Source organism: Saccopteryx leptura, chromosome 7 (genome assembly GCF_036850995.1).
Source record: "Saccopteryx leptura isolate mSacLep1 chromosome 7, mSacLep1_pri_phased_curated, whole genome shotgun sequence".
Taxonomy (NCBI): domain Eukaryota; kingdom Metazoa; phylum Chordata; class Mammalia; order Chiroptera; family Emballonuridae; genus Saccopteryx; species Saccopteryx leptura.
The window spans coordinates 65,705,755-65,723,648 of NC_089509.1; the positions used below are offsets into that span (position 1 = coordinate 65,705,755).

Genomic DNA, 17,894 nt, shown 5'->3' on the forward strand with positions numbered 1-17,894 from the left:
TTATTAATAAATACTAAGTGACCTCAAACCAAAGCCAAATAACTAAAAAAAATCCCACTGGCATGCTTAAATTATAACTGGAAGAGTTTAAAATACCTGCTAGTTAGTTGCTAACTTTTAATCTGTTACTTGATCAAGCAAGAAAAATAAAACACAGAGACAGGTGTTGAGGTGACAGTTAAAAGATTCATATCTCAGTAAAATTTGTATTATAAATTTTAACACATAACTTTTAAAGTTTTTAAAAAATAAGCCAATAGTTTTCATAACTAGAATAATATTTTATTAAGTCCAGTAAAATGTATAAATTTGGTTTCAGAGTTAAATTAAATGCAATATGACTTGATATGTGCCTAAAAAGAAGAAACAACAATTTTGAACAATTTTCAAGCAGCAGTGCTATACTAAGTGATTTATATGCATCATATAATTTAATTTTCATTAGAATCCCATAAGGTGGACTCCATTATTTCCATGTCACAGAGAAGGTTGAGGAATTTCAGTGAGTTAAGTAACTTGCCCACTTACTGTTAATAAGTGACAGAACTTGGACTGAAACCGAACTTTAGTGATTACAGAGTCAAATTCCAGCTTATATTTGTCTACTGTGCATTAGAAATGAGAAAATCTGGAATGGAGTCTCAGTGTCAGTCAATTATTAGCCCTGAGACCTTAGGAAAACCACTGAACTTTTCAGACTTCAATTTTCCAATATATAAAATAGAGCTAATAAAATATCCTAACTATTCTCATAGAGTTACCATGAGGATTCAAGACACAATGTAAATAAGAAAACTGTAGAGTTCTCTACACCTATCATTTCATTATATTGTAATATGTTAACATTTTATTAACTGCTAAAGTATTTTGTAGGGCTGAACAGAGACATTAACCCAAATATCTTATTAGAGAAAGAGACTTTCTCTAATAGGAAGCCACTAGAGCAATCTTTTCTTCTACTATATGGAGTTTTAGGTAGGTTGCCCAGGATGGCACAGGAAAAGTATTAGAAAAAACACTCACTCTTTGGGGGTACCATGATACATAAAGGGAGATTGGTGTTAAAGACTGAATACTGGGATTCTTCCAGAATTCATATCTTGAAGCCCTAACCCTCAATGTGACTGTAGTTGGAGATAGAGACTAGGAGGAGGTGATAGCTAAAGAGGTCATAACGGGCCAGGGGCTAATCGATAAAGCCAATGCCTTTATAAGAAGAGAAAGAGATACTAGAGGGTTCTTTCTCTACCATATAAGGGAACAGAGAGAAAGCAAAACTAACTGCAAGCCAGGAAGAGAATTCTTACGAGAAATTGAATTGGCGAAAACTTTGATCTTGGACCTCCCAGTCTCCAGAACTGTGAGAAAAAAATGCCTGTTTTTTTAAGTGACCTGGTGTATGGCATTTTGTTCCGGCAGCCCAAGCTGACTAATACAACCAGTATAATGCTCACTCTTCATGTTGCTCAAAGATCAGGGCTACCTGAGCTCCGTCCAGCTGTCAGCAGAGTGATCTCATAGATCACAGGAGGGCTGACAACCTGCAGTAAGGGCCCATGAATGTAAGAATGTCCTAGGCAAGCTCAGCATAAATCAGACTTAGTAGAAACTGCTTTGCTTGGAACAAAACTGTCCAAGCTCAGCAGGTTACAGTAAATATCCTCAGGAAAACAATCAAACTAAACCAGGAGAAAAATGAAAGGAGCTCCTAATAATGAAGTCCCACATCTGTAAGTATAAATTACTGCTAAAGGCTTGATACTGAATCCACACAAAAATAAGACAGCAGAAAATGTGATTACTAAAATTACAACTGAGCAAACACAAGAATTTCTGTATTAAATTAAGTAACATAGTTCACTTTATATCTTCTCCTTTTTCAACCGAGCACAGTTTCTTCTAAATTAATCTACCAAAGTTCCCTGAGCTAGAAGAAGAGAAGCTAGTTGCAGCTACTACACAAGTAAACTTTAGGAACTATTACTCCTGCAGCTTATTTTCCTTACATGAAGGTAACCTTACTTCCTGGGAGTTGGGTCTTAATTTACAGGAAGATAAGCGAGTTTTCCAATGCAAATATAACTTCCCGAGAAGGTCTAATCCTAAATTCTGACTAATACAAATGTCATAGTTGATAAAATGATTCCACTTACCTTCTTTCATGCCAACCATTTTCCAGATGATTTAAAGAGAACATCATTTGGGGAGCATTTACTCCATGTGAGGCACTGCTCAAGGTGCTTATGGCAGGCGTGGCTAGTTTTCTCATCAATCTCCATGATACCAGAAGTATTAGTTTAGCAAATTGCTTCCCAGCTAAAGAAAACATTTCCCAGCTCCCCTTGCAGCTAGCTGGAGCCACAAGACTAGGTCCTGGCCAATGAGATATGAACGAATGGAAGTGATAACTTTCCTGTCGTGCCTTAGAAGGAAAGATGTGCTTTATGTAGACTTCCTTCTTCCTGTGAGCTGCCCTGTGAAAGTGGTGGGTAGTTGAGCATGGAAAAGAAGAAATACAGACCAGAGGTGGCTAAGCAACAAGATAGAGTAGCCCAGACTCCCCAGAAGCTGTTATACCATTCCTAGATTATTCAATGAGGCAGAAACAAGCCGCTGTTTTGTGAAAGCCATTATATCCTTGAGCTCTTGATACAGTAAACTCTCCTGTATTTTCATTAATAGAGGGACTGTACATGTACCTTTTACTATAGAATTGAGATTTAGATTAAAGCATTTCCTTAAAATCACATAGGTAGTAAGTGATGAGGCTGGGATTTTAATCAAGTGCCTTTCCCTTTAGATCTTTTTTTATACTAATAGAGAGAAAATTACTAATTTATAGAAAATTAGTATCATGCAGCTTTCTAATCCCTGATCTATTAATCTCATAGGAATACAAATGGCTTTAGCTTCTTTGAATTAGAATCAGTGCTACAAACCCCTATTTTTCTAACAGAGTGCCTGACGTTAAGTTACCAACTCCTCCAGGATCTATCCTCATAAAATGTTCCATTAGGACAATTATGGAGAAAAAGTATGCTAATTCTCCTAAACTGTGAAATGAAGGGCTAGTCAGAATGCCTTTACAATTTACAAAATAATGTACTATAAAACCACAAAAACTCAGAAACAGACCAGAGGGGTTTTTGGTATACATTTTCTTCCTTAGTATTATCCTCAGGTTGACACATAAATTTGTTTTTAGAAGGCAACATATGCACCTTCTAAATATTTGACAATTATTTACTAAGTGCCTGCTTTCTTTCAGGTACTTCTTTAGATATTGGGGAAACAGCAGGAAACAAACAAGACGAAGTCTCGGCATGCCCTGGGATTATACTCAGATGCGTCTACCGTAAATAATGCCCTACACAAGTGTACATAACAGGCTTTCAGTGTCTGCCAATAATTTTTATTTTTAGAATAAACTTTCTTAAGATAACTTTACAGAAAAATTACAAAGATAATACAGAGAGTTTCCACATACTCCTCACCCAACGTCCTCTAATGTTAACATCTTATATTACCATGGCAATTTGTCAAAATTAGGAAATCTATTAGTACATTTCTATTAACTAAATTCCAGACTTTATTCAGATTTCACTAAGGTCCTTCCTCACTCCAGGAACCCAACCCCAGAATACCACATTACATTTACTCAGCTTCTTTTGTCTCCTTTAGTTTGTGACAGTTTCTTAGTCATTCCTTCTCTATCAAGACCATGACAAGTTTAAGGGATATTGGTCAGATATTTTTATTTATTTATTTATTTATTCATTTTAGAGAAGAAAGAGTGAGAGAGAAAGAGAGAGAGAGAGAGAAGGGGGGAGAAGCAGGAAGCATCAACTCCCATATGTGCCTTGATTGGGCAGGCCCAGGATTTTGAACAAGCAACCTTAGCATTCCAGGTCGACGTTTAATCCACTGCGCCACCACAGGTCAGGCACTGGTCAGATATTTTATAAATATCCTTCAACAGAATTTTAAAATGCTCTTTTCATATTTAAACTGGAGTTATGAGTTTTTGGAAAGAATACCACAACGGTCAAACTCCCTTTTCATCACTTCATACCAAGGGATAGGTGATACTAACGACTTATCACTGTTGATGTTAATTAACACTGACCTCCCAAGAGTCCTAGTTCTGTTTATTGGAGAATGGGATTTTGGAAACATATAGGCACTGGGTGTGTTTATTACCACTGGAATGTTATTGTTTCGATGTCCACTCAGTAAGTAATGTGATTTTTAAAATTAAATAGTTTTTTCTTTATTTATTAAACATATTATGGTGACATTGGTTAATAAAGTTATATAGGTTTCAGGTGTTCAGCTCAACAATACATCATCTTTATATTATGGTATATTGTGTGTTCACCACCCCAAATCAAGTCTCCTTCCATCACCATGTATCATCCCTTTTCCTTCCTACACCACTCCTCACCCCCCACCTTTTCTCTGGTAATCACCATACTCTCATCTGTGTATATGAGGTTTTTTCTTTGCTGAATCCCTTCACCTTTCCCACCCAGCCACCCAAACCCCCTCCCCTCTGACTGGTGCCAGTCTGTTCTCTGCATCTATGACCGTCTCTATTTTGCTTGTTAGTATACTTTGTTCATTAGATTCTACATATAAGTGAAATCATAAGGTACTTGTCTTTCTCTGACTGTCTTACTTCATTTTTGCTTAGGTTAATACAGCTTAGTATTGAAACAAGAATTTAAACCAAACCCTGTTTTCCCATCACAACATGATAAATGGACTTGCTTGTAATAGGTACCCAGACCTATGTTGATCACTAGCAATGGGTGCAAAAACATACACCGTTATACCTCACTCAACAAGAAATCTAGGACAATATTTAAATAAATAATACATTATATATATTTAAATATGAAACAAAATGGAAATATACGTACATAGTTTGAGTCTTCTCTACAATCAGCACATCGAACAGTAGAAGCGGCAATGGGATATTTTTGTATACAACCTCAGAACTTATTGCTTTCAGAAATAACTATAGTTTTTCTCTCTGGGCTAGAATGGGAAACCATTCAAACCATCCATCACTCTATCCACGTACTTATACATTCATATTTACTGAGTATCTACTATATGCTTGTCACAAAGTATTGGGAGGTACTGCCATCTAGTGAGTAGAGGTTCAAGATGCTGATAAATATTTTACAGTGTACAGTACCACACAACAAAGAATCATCCAGTATAAAATGTAGTTAGTGCTGAGGTTGAGAAACCCTATTCTGTTATAATTACATATTCTTATTTATTTATTTTTGTTTCTCTCACTAAACTGTAAGTTTTTGGAGAAAGGAACTGTATATTATTCAACACTGTATATGCAAGAAAAAATAGGTCTCATATCTTATAGTACTTTCCCCTTCACTCTGTAGCTACTGCTATCACCCCTCTACCACCTCTCCCATGTGCTTCTGTAATAAACTCCCAACTGGCCTTCTTGCTTCTAATCTCTGCCCTCTCCAAGTCTTTGCCATACTCTTTTAAAGTGATTTTTTTTAAGTGAGAGGTGGGGAGGCAGAGAGACGGACTCCTGCATGTGCCCCGACCAGGATCTACCCGGCAAGCCACCTCTAGGGTGATGCTCCGGCCATCTGGGGCTGTTGCTCTGTTGCTTGGCAACTAAGTAAGCTATTTTAGCAAGTGAGGCAAGGCCACAGTGCCATTCTCATCGCCCAGGGCCAACTTGGTCAAATGAGCCATAGCTGTGGGAAGAGAAGAGAGAGAGAGCAAGAGACAGAAGAGAAAGTGGAGAAGCAGATGATTGCTTGTCCCGTGTGCCCTGACAAGAAATTGAACCTGGGACTTACACATACCAGGCCAAAACTCTACCATTGAGCCAACCAGCCAGGGCCCAGAGTGATTTTTCTAGAACACATAGGTTCTGCTTGAAACTATAGCAGGCTTCTCACAAAATCCAGAACCCTTATGTCACACAAAGCCTTTTCTATTTGTTCCAACCAACTATGAAATATCCATTACATATTTCATCTCAGACTTATTTTATAGCCATAGATGACCTCTAAGTCCTGAGGCTTTGGGCTGACTTAACTCCTACAGGTTTATACTCTGACACCTTCCACTCCCTGTTCATTTAGACAATGATATTCAAATTTAGCTAGAGTATCTTCTCTATCAAGTCTTTGTCAGTCTTCTCCCTCCCACCTAAACCCAGATAGAACTGATCACTCCTGTTTCAGTACCCTCCCCCACTATGTATGTTATCCAAATTTCTTTAGAATATCAAAACCTCTATATTGCGTGTATTAGTTTTTACAAGTGTTTCTCCTCTTGAACTGTTAGCTCCTTGAAGACAGGGACTGCTTTTTATAAGGTCTACTGGAAAGTTCTGTCCGTTTCTACCACAACAAGTTTCGACACATAAGCACGTTTATTTGGCGCATGTGTGCCTCTCTATTTTTATCACTTAATGTATACATACTGATGTAGCAAATTAACTAAAACAAAGTTGATTCACGTTAGTCTTATGTGTAAAGCGATAGTGTACCCATGGCTACTGATAAAGTTCATTTATGCCACTGTAATTTTTACGAATTTCAATATGGAAGAAATGCTACAGAAGCATGTCTGTCACATCCACCATATTCCCTGGACTTAGCACCCTCCGACTATCACTTGTTTTTGTCCTAACAAAATTTTTTGAAGGGCAAAAAATTCAAAAATGAAGAAGATATCAAACAAGCACCGGTTCAATTTTTCACATCAAAAGATAAAACATTTTTCAAAAATGGGATATACAAATTGCCCTCGTGCTGGCAAGAAATCATTAATAATAATGGCAATTATATTATTTAATAAAGTTTATTGACGGTAAGAAAATTTTGTATTTTGTTTTATTCTAAAAACGGACAGAACTTTCCGGTAGACCTTATATTTTATTTTTATTTTTTATGTCTCATTGAATCATATTAGGAGTTCAGTATATATCTATTGAATGAATCTAGTGCAAGCCTTTTACTATTACCAATGAGGAAACAAGACCCAGAGAACTCAAAATTACTTAGCCAAAGTAACTCACCTAATGAGTGGCAGAGTGGAAGATAGAAGCTGTAGATATTGTCTGTTTTTAAAGTAGGACTCTTTTTTTTTTTTTTTTGTATTTTTTCTGAAGTTGGAAACAGGGAGGCAGTCAGACAGACACCACATGCGCCCAACCGGGATCCACCAGAATGCCCACAAGGGGGCGATGCTCTGCCCATCTGGGGCGTTGCTCCACTGCAACCAGAGCTATTCTAGCATCTGAGGCAGAGGCCCTAGAGCCATCCCCAGCGCCCAGGCCAACTTTGCTCCAATGGAGCCTCGGCTGTGGGAGGGGAAAAGAGAGACAGAGAGGAAGGAGAGGAGGAGGGGTGGAGAAGCAGATGGGCGCTTCTCCTGTGGCACTGCACCAGAATGCAGCATCATTTATTTGTAAAGAGGGCACCCAGCCTACAACCAAGACTACTTTATTCAGCAAAGCTATCATTTAAAATTGAAGAAGAAAAAAAGCTTTCCAGACAAAAAAAAAAAAAAACTCAAGGAATTCACTACAACCAAACCAAGGCTGCAAGAAATGCTAAGGGGCCTGTTGTAAACAGATCAAAGGAGAAAAAGAATATAGCAAAAGAGCAATATAGTATTAAATAAAATGGCAATAAAAAATTACATACCAATAATAACCTTAAATATAAATGGATTAAATGATCTGATCAAAATACATAGGGTAGCTGCATGAATAAGAAAACAGGACCCATACATATGCTGTCTACAAGAGACACACCTTAAAACAAAAGATGCACATAGACTGAAGATAAAAGGATGGAAAAAAATATTTCACGCAAATGGAAATAAAAAAAAGCTGGGGTAGCAATACTTATATCAAACAAAATTGACTTTAAAACAAAGACTATAGTAAGAGATAAAGAAGGTCACTACATAATGATAAAGGGAGCAATCCAACAGGAAATATAACCGTTATAAATATCTACGCACCTAATATAGGAGCACCTAAATATATAAAGCAGACTTTGATGGATTTAAAGGGCGAGATCAAAAGCAATACTATAATAGTAGGAGATTTCAATACCCCACTAACATCACTAGATAGATCCTCAAGAAAGAAAATTAACAAAGAAACAGCAGACATACTAGATCAACTTGATTTAATAGATATCTTCAGAACCTTTCATCCTAAAGCAGCAGAATATACATTCTTTTCAAGTGCTCACGGTACATTCTCTAGGATAGACCACATGTTAGGGCACAAAAGCGGTCTCAACAAATTTAAGAAGATTGAAATAATATTGAGCACTTTCTCTGATCACAATGGCATGAAACTAGAAATCAACCACAACAGAAAAACTGAAAAATACTTAAACACTTGGAAACCAAATAGCATGTTATTAAATAATGAATGGGCTAACAATAAGATCAAAGAAGAAATTAAAAAATTCCTAGAAACAAATGATAATGAGTATACATCAACTCAAAATTTAGGAGACACAGCAAAAGCAGTCCTGAGAGGAAAGTTCATAGCATTACAGGCATACCTCAAGAAGCTAGAAAAAGCTCAAATAAAAAACTTGACCATGCATCTAAAAGAACTAGAAAAAGAAGAGCAAGTAAAGCCCAGAGCTAGTAGAAAGAAAAAAATAATAAAGATCAAAGCAGAAATAAGTGACATAGAGGTTAAAGAAACAATACAGAGAATCAATGACACCAGGAGCTGGTTCTTTGAAAAGGTAAACAAGATTGATGAACCTTTAACCAGACTCACCAAGAAAAAAGAGAGAGGACTCAAATAAATAAAATTAGAAATGAGAGTGGAGAAATAACTGACACAAAAGAAATACAAAATAGTGTAAGAAAACACTATGAAGAACTGTATGCCTAAAAACTAGACAACCTAGATGAAATGGAGAGATTCCTTGAATCATATAATCTTCCAAAATTTAATCTGGAAGAATCAGAAAACCTAAACAGACCAATTACAACAAATGAGATTGAAACAGTTATGAAAAAACTCCCTCCCCAAAAAAGTCCTAGGGCAGATGGCTTCACAAGTGAATTCTATCAAATATTCATAGAAGAACTAACTCCTATCCTTCTCAAGCTATTTCAAAAAATTCAAGAGGAAGGAAGACTTCCAAGCTCCTTTTATGAGGCAAGCATAATTCTGATTCCAAAACCAGGCAAAGACAACAAAAAGAAAGAAAATTATAGGCCAATATCCCTGATGAATTTAGGTGCTATAATCCTCAACAAAATATTAGCAAACCGGATCCAGCAATATATGAAAATATCATACACCATGATCAAGTGGGATTTATTCTTGGGAGGCAAGGCTGGTACAATATCCGCAAATCAATCAATGTGATTCATCACATAAACAAAAGGAAGGAAAAAAACCACATGATAATTTCAACAGATGCAGAAAAAGCATTTGATAAAATCCAGCACCCATTCATGATCAAAACTCTCAGCAAAGTGGGAATACAGGGAACATACCTCAACATGATAAAGCCATCTATGACAAACCCACAGCCAACATCATACTCAATGGGCAAAAATTAAAAGCAATCCCCTTAAGATCAGGAACAAGGCAGGGGTGCCCCCTTTCACCATTCTTATACAACATAGTTCTGGAAGTCCTAGCCACAGCAATCAGACAAGAAGAAGAAATAAAAGGCATCCAAATTGGAAAAGAAGAAGTAAAACTATCATTATTTGTAGATGATATGATATTGTATATAGAAAACCCTAAAGTCTCCATCAAAAAACTACTAGATCTGATAAATGAATTCAGCAAGGTGGCAGAATATAAAATCAATACTCAGAAATCAGAGGCATTTTTATACACTAACAATGAACTGTCAGAAAGAGAAATTAAGGAAGCAATCCCCTTTACCATTGCAACCAAAAAAATAAAGTACCTAGGAATAAATTTAACCAGGGAGATTAAAGACTTGTACTCAGAAAATTATAAAATATTGATAAAAGAAATCAGGGAAGATACAAACAAGTGGAAGTATATACCGTGCTCACAGTTAAGAAGAATAAACATCATTAAAATGTCTATATTACCCAAAGCAATTTATAAATTCAATGCAATACCGATTAAAATACCAATGACTGACTTCAAAGATATAGAACACATATTCCAAAACTTTACATGGAACCAATAGAGAACATGAATAGCCTCAGCAATCTTGAAAAGGAAGAATAAAGTGGGACGTATCACATTTCCGGATATCAAGTTATACTACAAGGCCATTGTACTCAAAACAGCCTGGTACTGGCATAAGAACAGGCAAATATCAATGAAACAGAACAGAGAACCCAGAAATAAACCCACAGCTCTATGGACAACTGATATTTGACAAAGGAGGAAAGAGCATAAAATGGAGTAAAGACAGCCTCTTTAATAAATGGTGTTGGAAAAATTGGACAGCTACCTGCAAAAAAATGAACTAGATTACCAACTTACACCATTCACAAAAATCAACTCAAAATGGATAAAAGACTTAAATGTAAGCCCTGAAACCATAAGCATCTTAGAAGAAAACATAGGCAGTAAGCTTTCCGACATCTCTTGCAGCAATATAGTTGCCAATTTATCTCCACGGGCAAGTGAAATAAAAGACAGGATAAACAAATGGGAATATATCAAACTAAAAACTTCTGCACAGCTAAAGACAATAAGAACAGAATAAAAAGACAAACTACACAATGGGAGAATATATATTTTTTCTTTTTTTTAATTCATTTATTTTTATTTTTATTTTTTTTTGTATTTTTCTGAAGCTGGAAACGGGGAGAGACAGTCAGACAGACTCCCGCATGCGCCCGACCGGGATCCACCCGGCACGCCCACCAGGGGCGAGGCTCTGCCCACCAGGGGGCGATGCTCTGCCCCTCCAGGGCGTCGCTCTGCCGTGACCAGAGCCACTCTAGCACCTGGGGAGGCCAAGGAGCCATCCCCAGCGCCCGGGCCATCTTTGCTCCAATGGAGCCTTGGCTGCGGGAGGGGAAGAGAGAGACAGAGAGGAAGGAGGAGGGGGTGGAGAAGCAAATGGGCGCTTCTCTTATGTGCCCTGGCCGGGAATCGAATGCGGGTCCCCCGCACGCCAGGCCGACGCTCTACCACTGAGCCAACCGGCCAGGGCTGAGAATATATTTGACAATACATTTGATAAGGGGTAATAACCAAAATTTATAAAGAACTTTTAAAACTCAACACCAGGAAGACAAACAATCCAATCAAAAAATGGGCAAAAGAAATGAATAGACACTTTCCAAAGAAGACATACAGATGGCCAATAGGCATATGAAAAAATGCTCACCATCACTAATCATCAGAGAAATGCACATTAAAACCACAATGAGATATCACCTCACAGCAGTCAGAATGGCGCTCTTCAACAAAACAACACAGAATACGTGCTGGCGAGGATGTGGAGAAAAGGGAACCCTCCTGCACTGCTGGTGGGAATGCAGACTGGTGCAGCCACTGTGGAAAACAGTATGGAGATTCCTCACAAAATTAAAAATCAAACTGCCTTTTGACCCAGCTATACCACTGTTGCGAATATACCCCAAGAACACCATAGCACTGTTTGAAAAGAAGAAATGCACCCCCATGTTTATGGCAGCATTGTTCACAATAGTAAAGATCTGGAAACAGCCCTAGTGTCCATCAGTGGACGAGTGGATTAAGAAGCTTTGGTACATATATACTATAGAATACTACTCAGCCATAAGAAATGATGACATCAGATCATTTACGACACCATGGATGGACCTTGATAACATTATACTGAGCGAAATAAATAAATCAGAAAAAACTAAGAACTGTATGATTCCATACATAGGTGGGGCATAAAAATGAGACTCAGAGACATGGACAAGAGTGTGGGGGTTATGGGGTGGGTGGGGGGAGGAGAAGGAGGGGTTGGGGAAGGGGAGGGGCACAAAGAAAACCAGTTAGAAGGTGATGAAATACAATTGGACTTTGGGTAATGAGAATGCAGCATAATCAAATGTCAAAATAACCTAGAGATGTTTTCTCTGAACATATGTACCCTGATTTATCAATGTCACCTCATTAAAAATAATAAAAAACAACATCAACAAAAAAGAGTGCACTTAGGGTCAAACATTAAAGGTTGTTACCTTGACTCTGGCTGCTTTGCTCATTGAATAGTGTCAGCCCAGCATATGGATGTCCCGGGTTCTACTGCTGGTCAGGACACACATGAGAAACGACCATCTCCTTCTCTTCACCCCCCTCTTCTCCTCTCTCTCTTACCCTCTTGTAGCCAGTAGCTTGATTGGCTGGAACGCTGGCCCTGGGCACTGAAGATAGCTCAGTTGGTCCAAGTGTTGGCCTCAGGTGCTGAGGATAGGTTGGTAGATTTGAACATCGGCCCCAGACAGGGGTTGCTGGGTGGATCCTAGTCTGGGTGCATGCATGAGTCTGTCTCACTCTATCTCCCCTTCTCTCATTTTTTTTTAAAAGGTTGCTAAGTGGTTGAACAAAGTTTAATATCAAGTATTTCAGTGAATATATTTAATGAGAAACTACTATTTTTTTCTGGTTGAGAGAAAAAGTGAGCTACATAACTTAAGAATAAATCATTATTTGATTTTATTCTCACCTTCTTGTCACTTCTACCTAGTTGACTTCACAAAGTAGCATTTACTTACATATTTTCAAAGAATTAAAAATCCCTTAGTACACATGAGCTGAAGACAAACTTAAGTATTACCCTATTCTCCCTATTGACAGAAAGAAAACATTAATTAAAAACCCTATCTCAGGTTAAGAATTTACTATCAGTATTTCATACTTAAATAATCAACAGTAAGTTGCAATTGTCTTTGTTTTGCTATTTAAAGATAAGAATCAAAAAAGAAAGAGTAATACATTCTAGGCTTCCTTGTAATTATGTGACTAAACTGCCTTATATGAGGAGACTGAGTTTGTATTAGGTTAAGCTATTTTTCCTAAATGACCATGAAGATAACTAGCTTGCCTGTTTCATTCATGATCACAAATAAAACAGAACTGGTGAATATTTTTATTTGGAATACTTAAATAGTTCTTAGTGTATAACATTAACATGTAAAGGCCCAAAAGAGTCCATTAAAACTCTGAACAACAAGCTGCATTTTAATAATGCAGAGAATGTGTGAGATGGAAGCTAATTTCTGCCGGTTAGGTAACAAGAGCAAAAACCACTTCCTGCAAGAGCTGAAGCTTATAAGGAAAAGAGGTTTAATATACACAGGTCCTACAGACGGCAGAACTTAACATCAGCCCCAAAAACACAGGAAAAAGAAAAGATTTTTAAAAATATCTTCAACCTCAGGTTTCTTTCAAGTCTTCTACTCAAAAGAGTATCAAGGATACTAATGAATATTCAACTTCCAGTTTCTTCTAATAATAAATTACATTTCTAAATCTATGAAGTAAAACAAACTTGACCTGTGTTCAGGTTCTTGCAAAAGATATAGCAGTCCTTTGTGTTTCTTTAGGACTCGATGGTGTTTGAACGTGAAAAGACTCGACAAACCCAGGCCAGGTGGAAAACCCGGAGCCATTCTGTCAATTTGTTCCTAACCTCCAGCGGAGAGGTGAGCGTTTTGCAGACCCTTCTCTTGGGATCAGCAAAACTTCTGATTTAATAAAATCCTGTTCTGCTTGGGCAACTTTTCATTTTAAAGAGGGACAATAAATAGGGAAGATGACTTTTCTCATCTTTATATTGAACATCCCTCAGGTCAAGACCTTGCTCTACCATCCTTACTCATGCAAGCAGAGAGGTAGCGGGGTGGTATTTGAGTTGTCAGACTTACCCGCCATGATTGCTAAAATCATCTTCCAACTGAGTCTCCCTTCCGGAAAGGAGCCCGAGGCCATGAAAACCTGCCATACCACACCTGCCATACCACAGTGAATCTGGAGCAGACATCGGGACGAGCATAATCTACTTGACAGCCCTGAGGTCAACCTGCCTAGTGACTGAAGAATCTTTTCTTCAAATGTTATAATGCTTTGTCCTCTGTGAATGTGGATGATCTTCCTGACCTACCATGAGCGGTGGTGGATCTGAAAAGCAAAATGTGACCATACAGTAGAGCTGAGAGGAAGAAAATGTCACAAAATGACGGGAATTCTTGAAAAACCTTGCCCAGCTCCATGAAGGGAGCTCTGCATTTATCTGTATCTTAGGCTTTCAGAAACCTGCTTCCATCCAACCTCACACCTCCAGCCTCTCTCGTATTTTCCTATTTTGCTTTTAGTTTTCAGGCAGACTTCTATTTTCTGGAACAATTTTATATATTGACTGGGACCCCCTATATTTACAAGGACAAAACAAAAGCGTTAGATAATCCTATTCAAGCAAGATGAAAAAAATTAAGAATGGCGTGTCAGTTTTAATTTTGCATTTTCTTATTATTTGTCAGTCTGCCTCTCAGACTTAATGCCAGGAGGGAATAAAAATCTTCACTACTCTCTAGCTGCTCAATGGCATACATGAAATGAATAGGGTGGTTTCACTCCTACCTAACTGGCTCAATTTCTGCCTGTATCAGTAGAGAGCCTGAGACTGAAAGATCCAGCTTCCTGTCCAGTCTCCCAACAAATTCAAACCAAATAGAGCTGCCCAGAGACATACCTTCCCTAGGGAAAGGAAAGCAGCAAAGAAGAGAACAAAAGAGGGTGGGGGAAAGAGGGCATATTTCTAAAGTAGGCTAATTGGGAAGCTGTGTAGGCATTTCTTTAATCCGCATCTATTTCCTGCCCCACAGTAGGAGGGAAATGGCCTTTCTCTCCCACCCCAGTCAAAGCCCAGATTATATGTGTATTTCCTATTTGTATATATCCTTTAACACTAAACCTGAGACAGGAAGAATGTTTTACAATTGGGTCCTGGAACTTAGACATAATTAATCAAGCCTCAGTTTACCTAACTAGCTCCAAGAATAGAAGGAAGAATGTCACTGAGATGCCATCAGTTTAGTCACTGGAATATAAGCAGCATTAGAATTGCACAACTGTCCCACTTTTGTAATAGGAACCGATTCTTATGGAGGCTATGTCACTGGCCAATTTGGGGTAAATGAATGTTATTGTGATGTGAATGCTTATTGCTAGTCTAAAACCTTGCACTGGCCTACTGATATTTCTTTTGTGAAGCAGATCTAATTATATTCAGCTATCTAATTCGTTTATCATTAAACTGTCACTGCAAGGACAAAAATTATAAAGGGGAAAAATTAGCATGGTACAGTGGTTCCTTGAGATATGAGCAGACTAACATACAATTTTTTTTTAAGATACGAGCTGCGACTCGGTCCATATTTTTGTTCGAGCTCCGAGCGAAATTCCAAGATACAAGTCGTGATTCAGGAAGCTGCCGCTAGTTGGCGCAATAGCACATGGGTCCAGTATCAGCAGCACAACATCAGCATCTCGTTCTTTCTCACATGTTACCTGCAGAATCAAGTCGAATCTCATGTGCTGTCCTTGTTCTTGCATCATTTTTGCATTTTTTACTAACTTTTTTGTGTGTGCTATCATGGGCCTGAAGAAAGTGAGTGTAAAGGACAGTGGTGAGAAGAAGAAGAGAATGATGTAAATAGAAGTAAAGCAAGAAATAATAGAAAAACATGAGCGTGGTATATGAATGATTGAACTAGCAAGGCTGTATGACCACAATACATCTACAATTTGTATCATCCTTAAACAAAAGGATGCCATCAAAAGTGCAAATCCAGCGAAAGGAACTACAATTCTGTCCCAATTAATGACAAATATCCATGAAGAAATGGAGAAGCTTCTTCTGGTGTGGGTGAAAGAGAAAGAGCTGGCAGGAGATACACTGACGGAGACTGTAATATGCGAAAGGCACGTATTATTTACTGCAACTTGAAGAAGAAAGAACCATCAACCTCTAAAAAGGCAGAAGATATGTTTAAGGCAAGTTATGGCTGGTTTGAAAATTTCAAGAAGAGATCTGGCATCCACTTGGTGGTGAGGCATGGTGAAGCTGCGAGTGCTGACGTTAAGGCAGCTGAGGAGTACATCACACGTTTTGCTGTGCTTATCGCAAAGGAAGGCTATATCCCCCAACAAGTGTTCAACTGTGACGAAACAGGATTGTTTTGGAAAAAAAATGCCCCAGAGGACTTTCATCACCTCAGAGAAGAAGCTGCCAGGTTATAAACCCATGAAGTACAGCGTGACCCTTGCATTGTGTGCAAATGCTAGCGGTGACTTTAAAGTAAAGTCACTGCTAGTATATTATTCTGAAAATCCTCAAGCCTTTAAGACTCACAAGATTCTTAAAGAAAAACTGCAGGTTATGTGGTGCACCAATGCTAGGGCATGGGTTACGTGGGAATTTTTTATTGAATGGGTAAATCTCGTCTTTGGTCCTGCAGTGAAGAAATATCTTCAAGAAAATAAACTCCCGATGAAAGCATTACTAATCCTTGAAAATGCTCCAGCCCACCCACCTGGTCTTGAAGATGACATTCTTGAATTCAAATTTGTGAAAGTCCTCTACCTCCCACCCAATAGGACTTCAATCTTGCAGCCTATGGATCAGAAGGTCATTTCCAACTTTAAAAAGCTTTACACAAAGCACTTGTTCCGCCGCTGCTTTGAGATGACTGAGAATACAATTCTAACCCTTCAAGAGTTTTGGAAAGATCACTACAACATTATGATATGTTTATGTATTATTGACTTGGCATGGCAAGAGGTTACAAGAAGAACCTTGAACTCGGCATGAAAAAAGCAATGGCCAGATGTTGTTGCAGACAGGGACTTCAAAGGATTCGAACCAAAGACTGAGACCGAGGTGGAAGCGTTGGAGGAGATTGTGTCCCTCAGAAAGTCGATGGATCTGGAGGTAGTTGAGGGTGACGTAAATGAGCTCGTTGAGGAACATGAGGAGGAACTGTCAACTGAGGAGTTGAAGGAGCTACAGATGATGCAACATACGGAGCTTCTGCAAGAGATTAGTAGTGAGGAGGAGGTAGAGTCGGAGGAAGTGATTTCTACACGTGAAATTAAAGACATGCTGGCAATGTGGAAGAAGCTTTCAGGTTTCATTGAAAAGAAACACCCAGAAAAAGTTTCAACTGGTCTTGCTTCAGCACTTTTTAATGACACTTGTTTGTCACAGTTCTGTAACATTTTAAAAGGCAGGCAAAAGCAAACCTCTTTGGATAGACTTATATTCAAAAGTACCGAAAGTGAAAGTGCTGAAAGTGCAGCCAAAAGGGCAAAAACAGGTGATGATTAAATGAAAAATATGTAATGTTAACCTTAGGTTAAGTTTAAAGTTAAGAAAGTGCATTTTTTTTACAATTAAGTTTTTGTGGTTTTATTTTAAGTAAAGAAAGTACAGTTTTAGTTTTGTTTAAAGTAAAGAAAATGCAGTTTTAGTTTACATTTAGTGTTAAGAAAGTGCAGTTTTAGTTTACGTGTCTACAGTGCCTGCATCCCTTCCTCCCTCCCTCCTCCTCCGCCATTCACCTCCGTTAGCCGCACTTGTCTGTCTCCAAGGTAAGAATACAGTAGTACTAAATAACACTTTTTTCTTTCATTTCATATATTTTATTATGCATTGGTAAAGTATATATGTGTGTTTCTTAATTAAAAACATGTCTTTTTTCATAATTTTGGATGGTTTGGGGATGTTTCACAGGACTGGAACGAATTAAATCTATTTCAGTTATTTTAAATGGGAGAAATTTGTGTGATATATGAGTTGACTGACTTACGAGCTCGGTTACAGAACAATTAAACTCGGATCTCAAGGTACCACTGTATAGTAGAA

At 38.0% G+C, this 17,894-nt stretch overlaps 1 protein-coding gene across 7 annotated transcripts in view; it reads right to left on the minus strand.

Moving 5' to 3' along the window:
* The window catches only part of ZNF385B (zinc finger protein 385B), a 463,364-nt gene that overhangs the window by 118,371 nt on the left and 327,099 nt on the right, over positions 1-17,894 (minus strand). Inside the window, exon 1 of one of the 7 annotated variants that reach the window (XM_066345150.1) lies at positions 2,154-2,281. The exons of the other annotated variants lie outside the window; for them this stretch is intronic. Coding sequence (XP_066201247.1) covers positions 2,154-2,172 — 19 coding nt within the window. The 5' untranslated portion in view covers positions 2,173-2,281. Of the gene's footprint in view, positions 1-2,153; positions 2,282-17,894 lie in introns of those variants that run through there. 7 annotated transcript variants of the gene reach the window in all.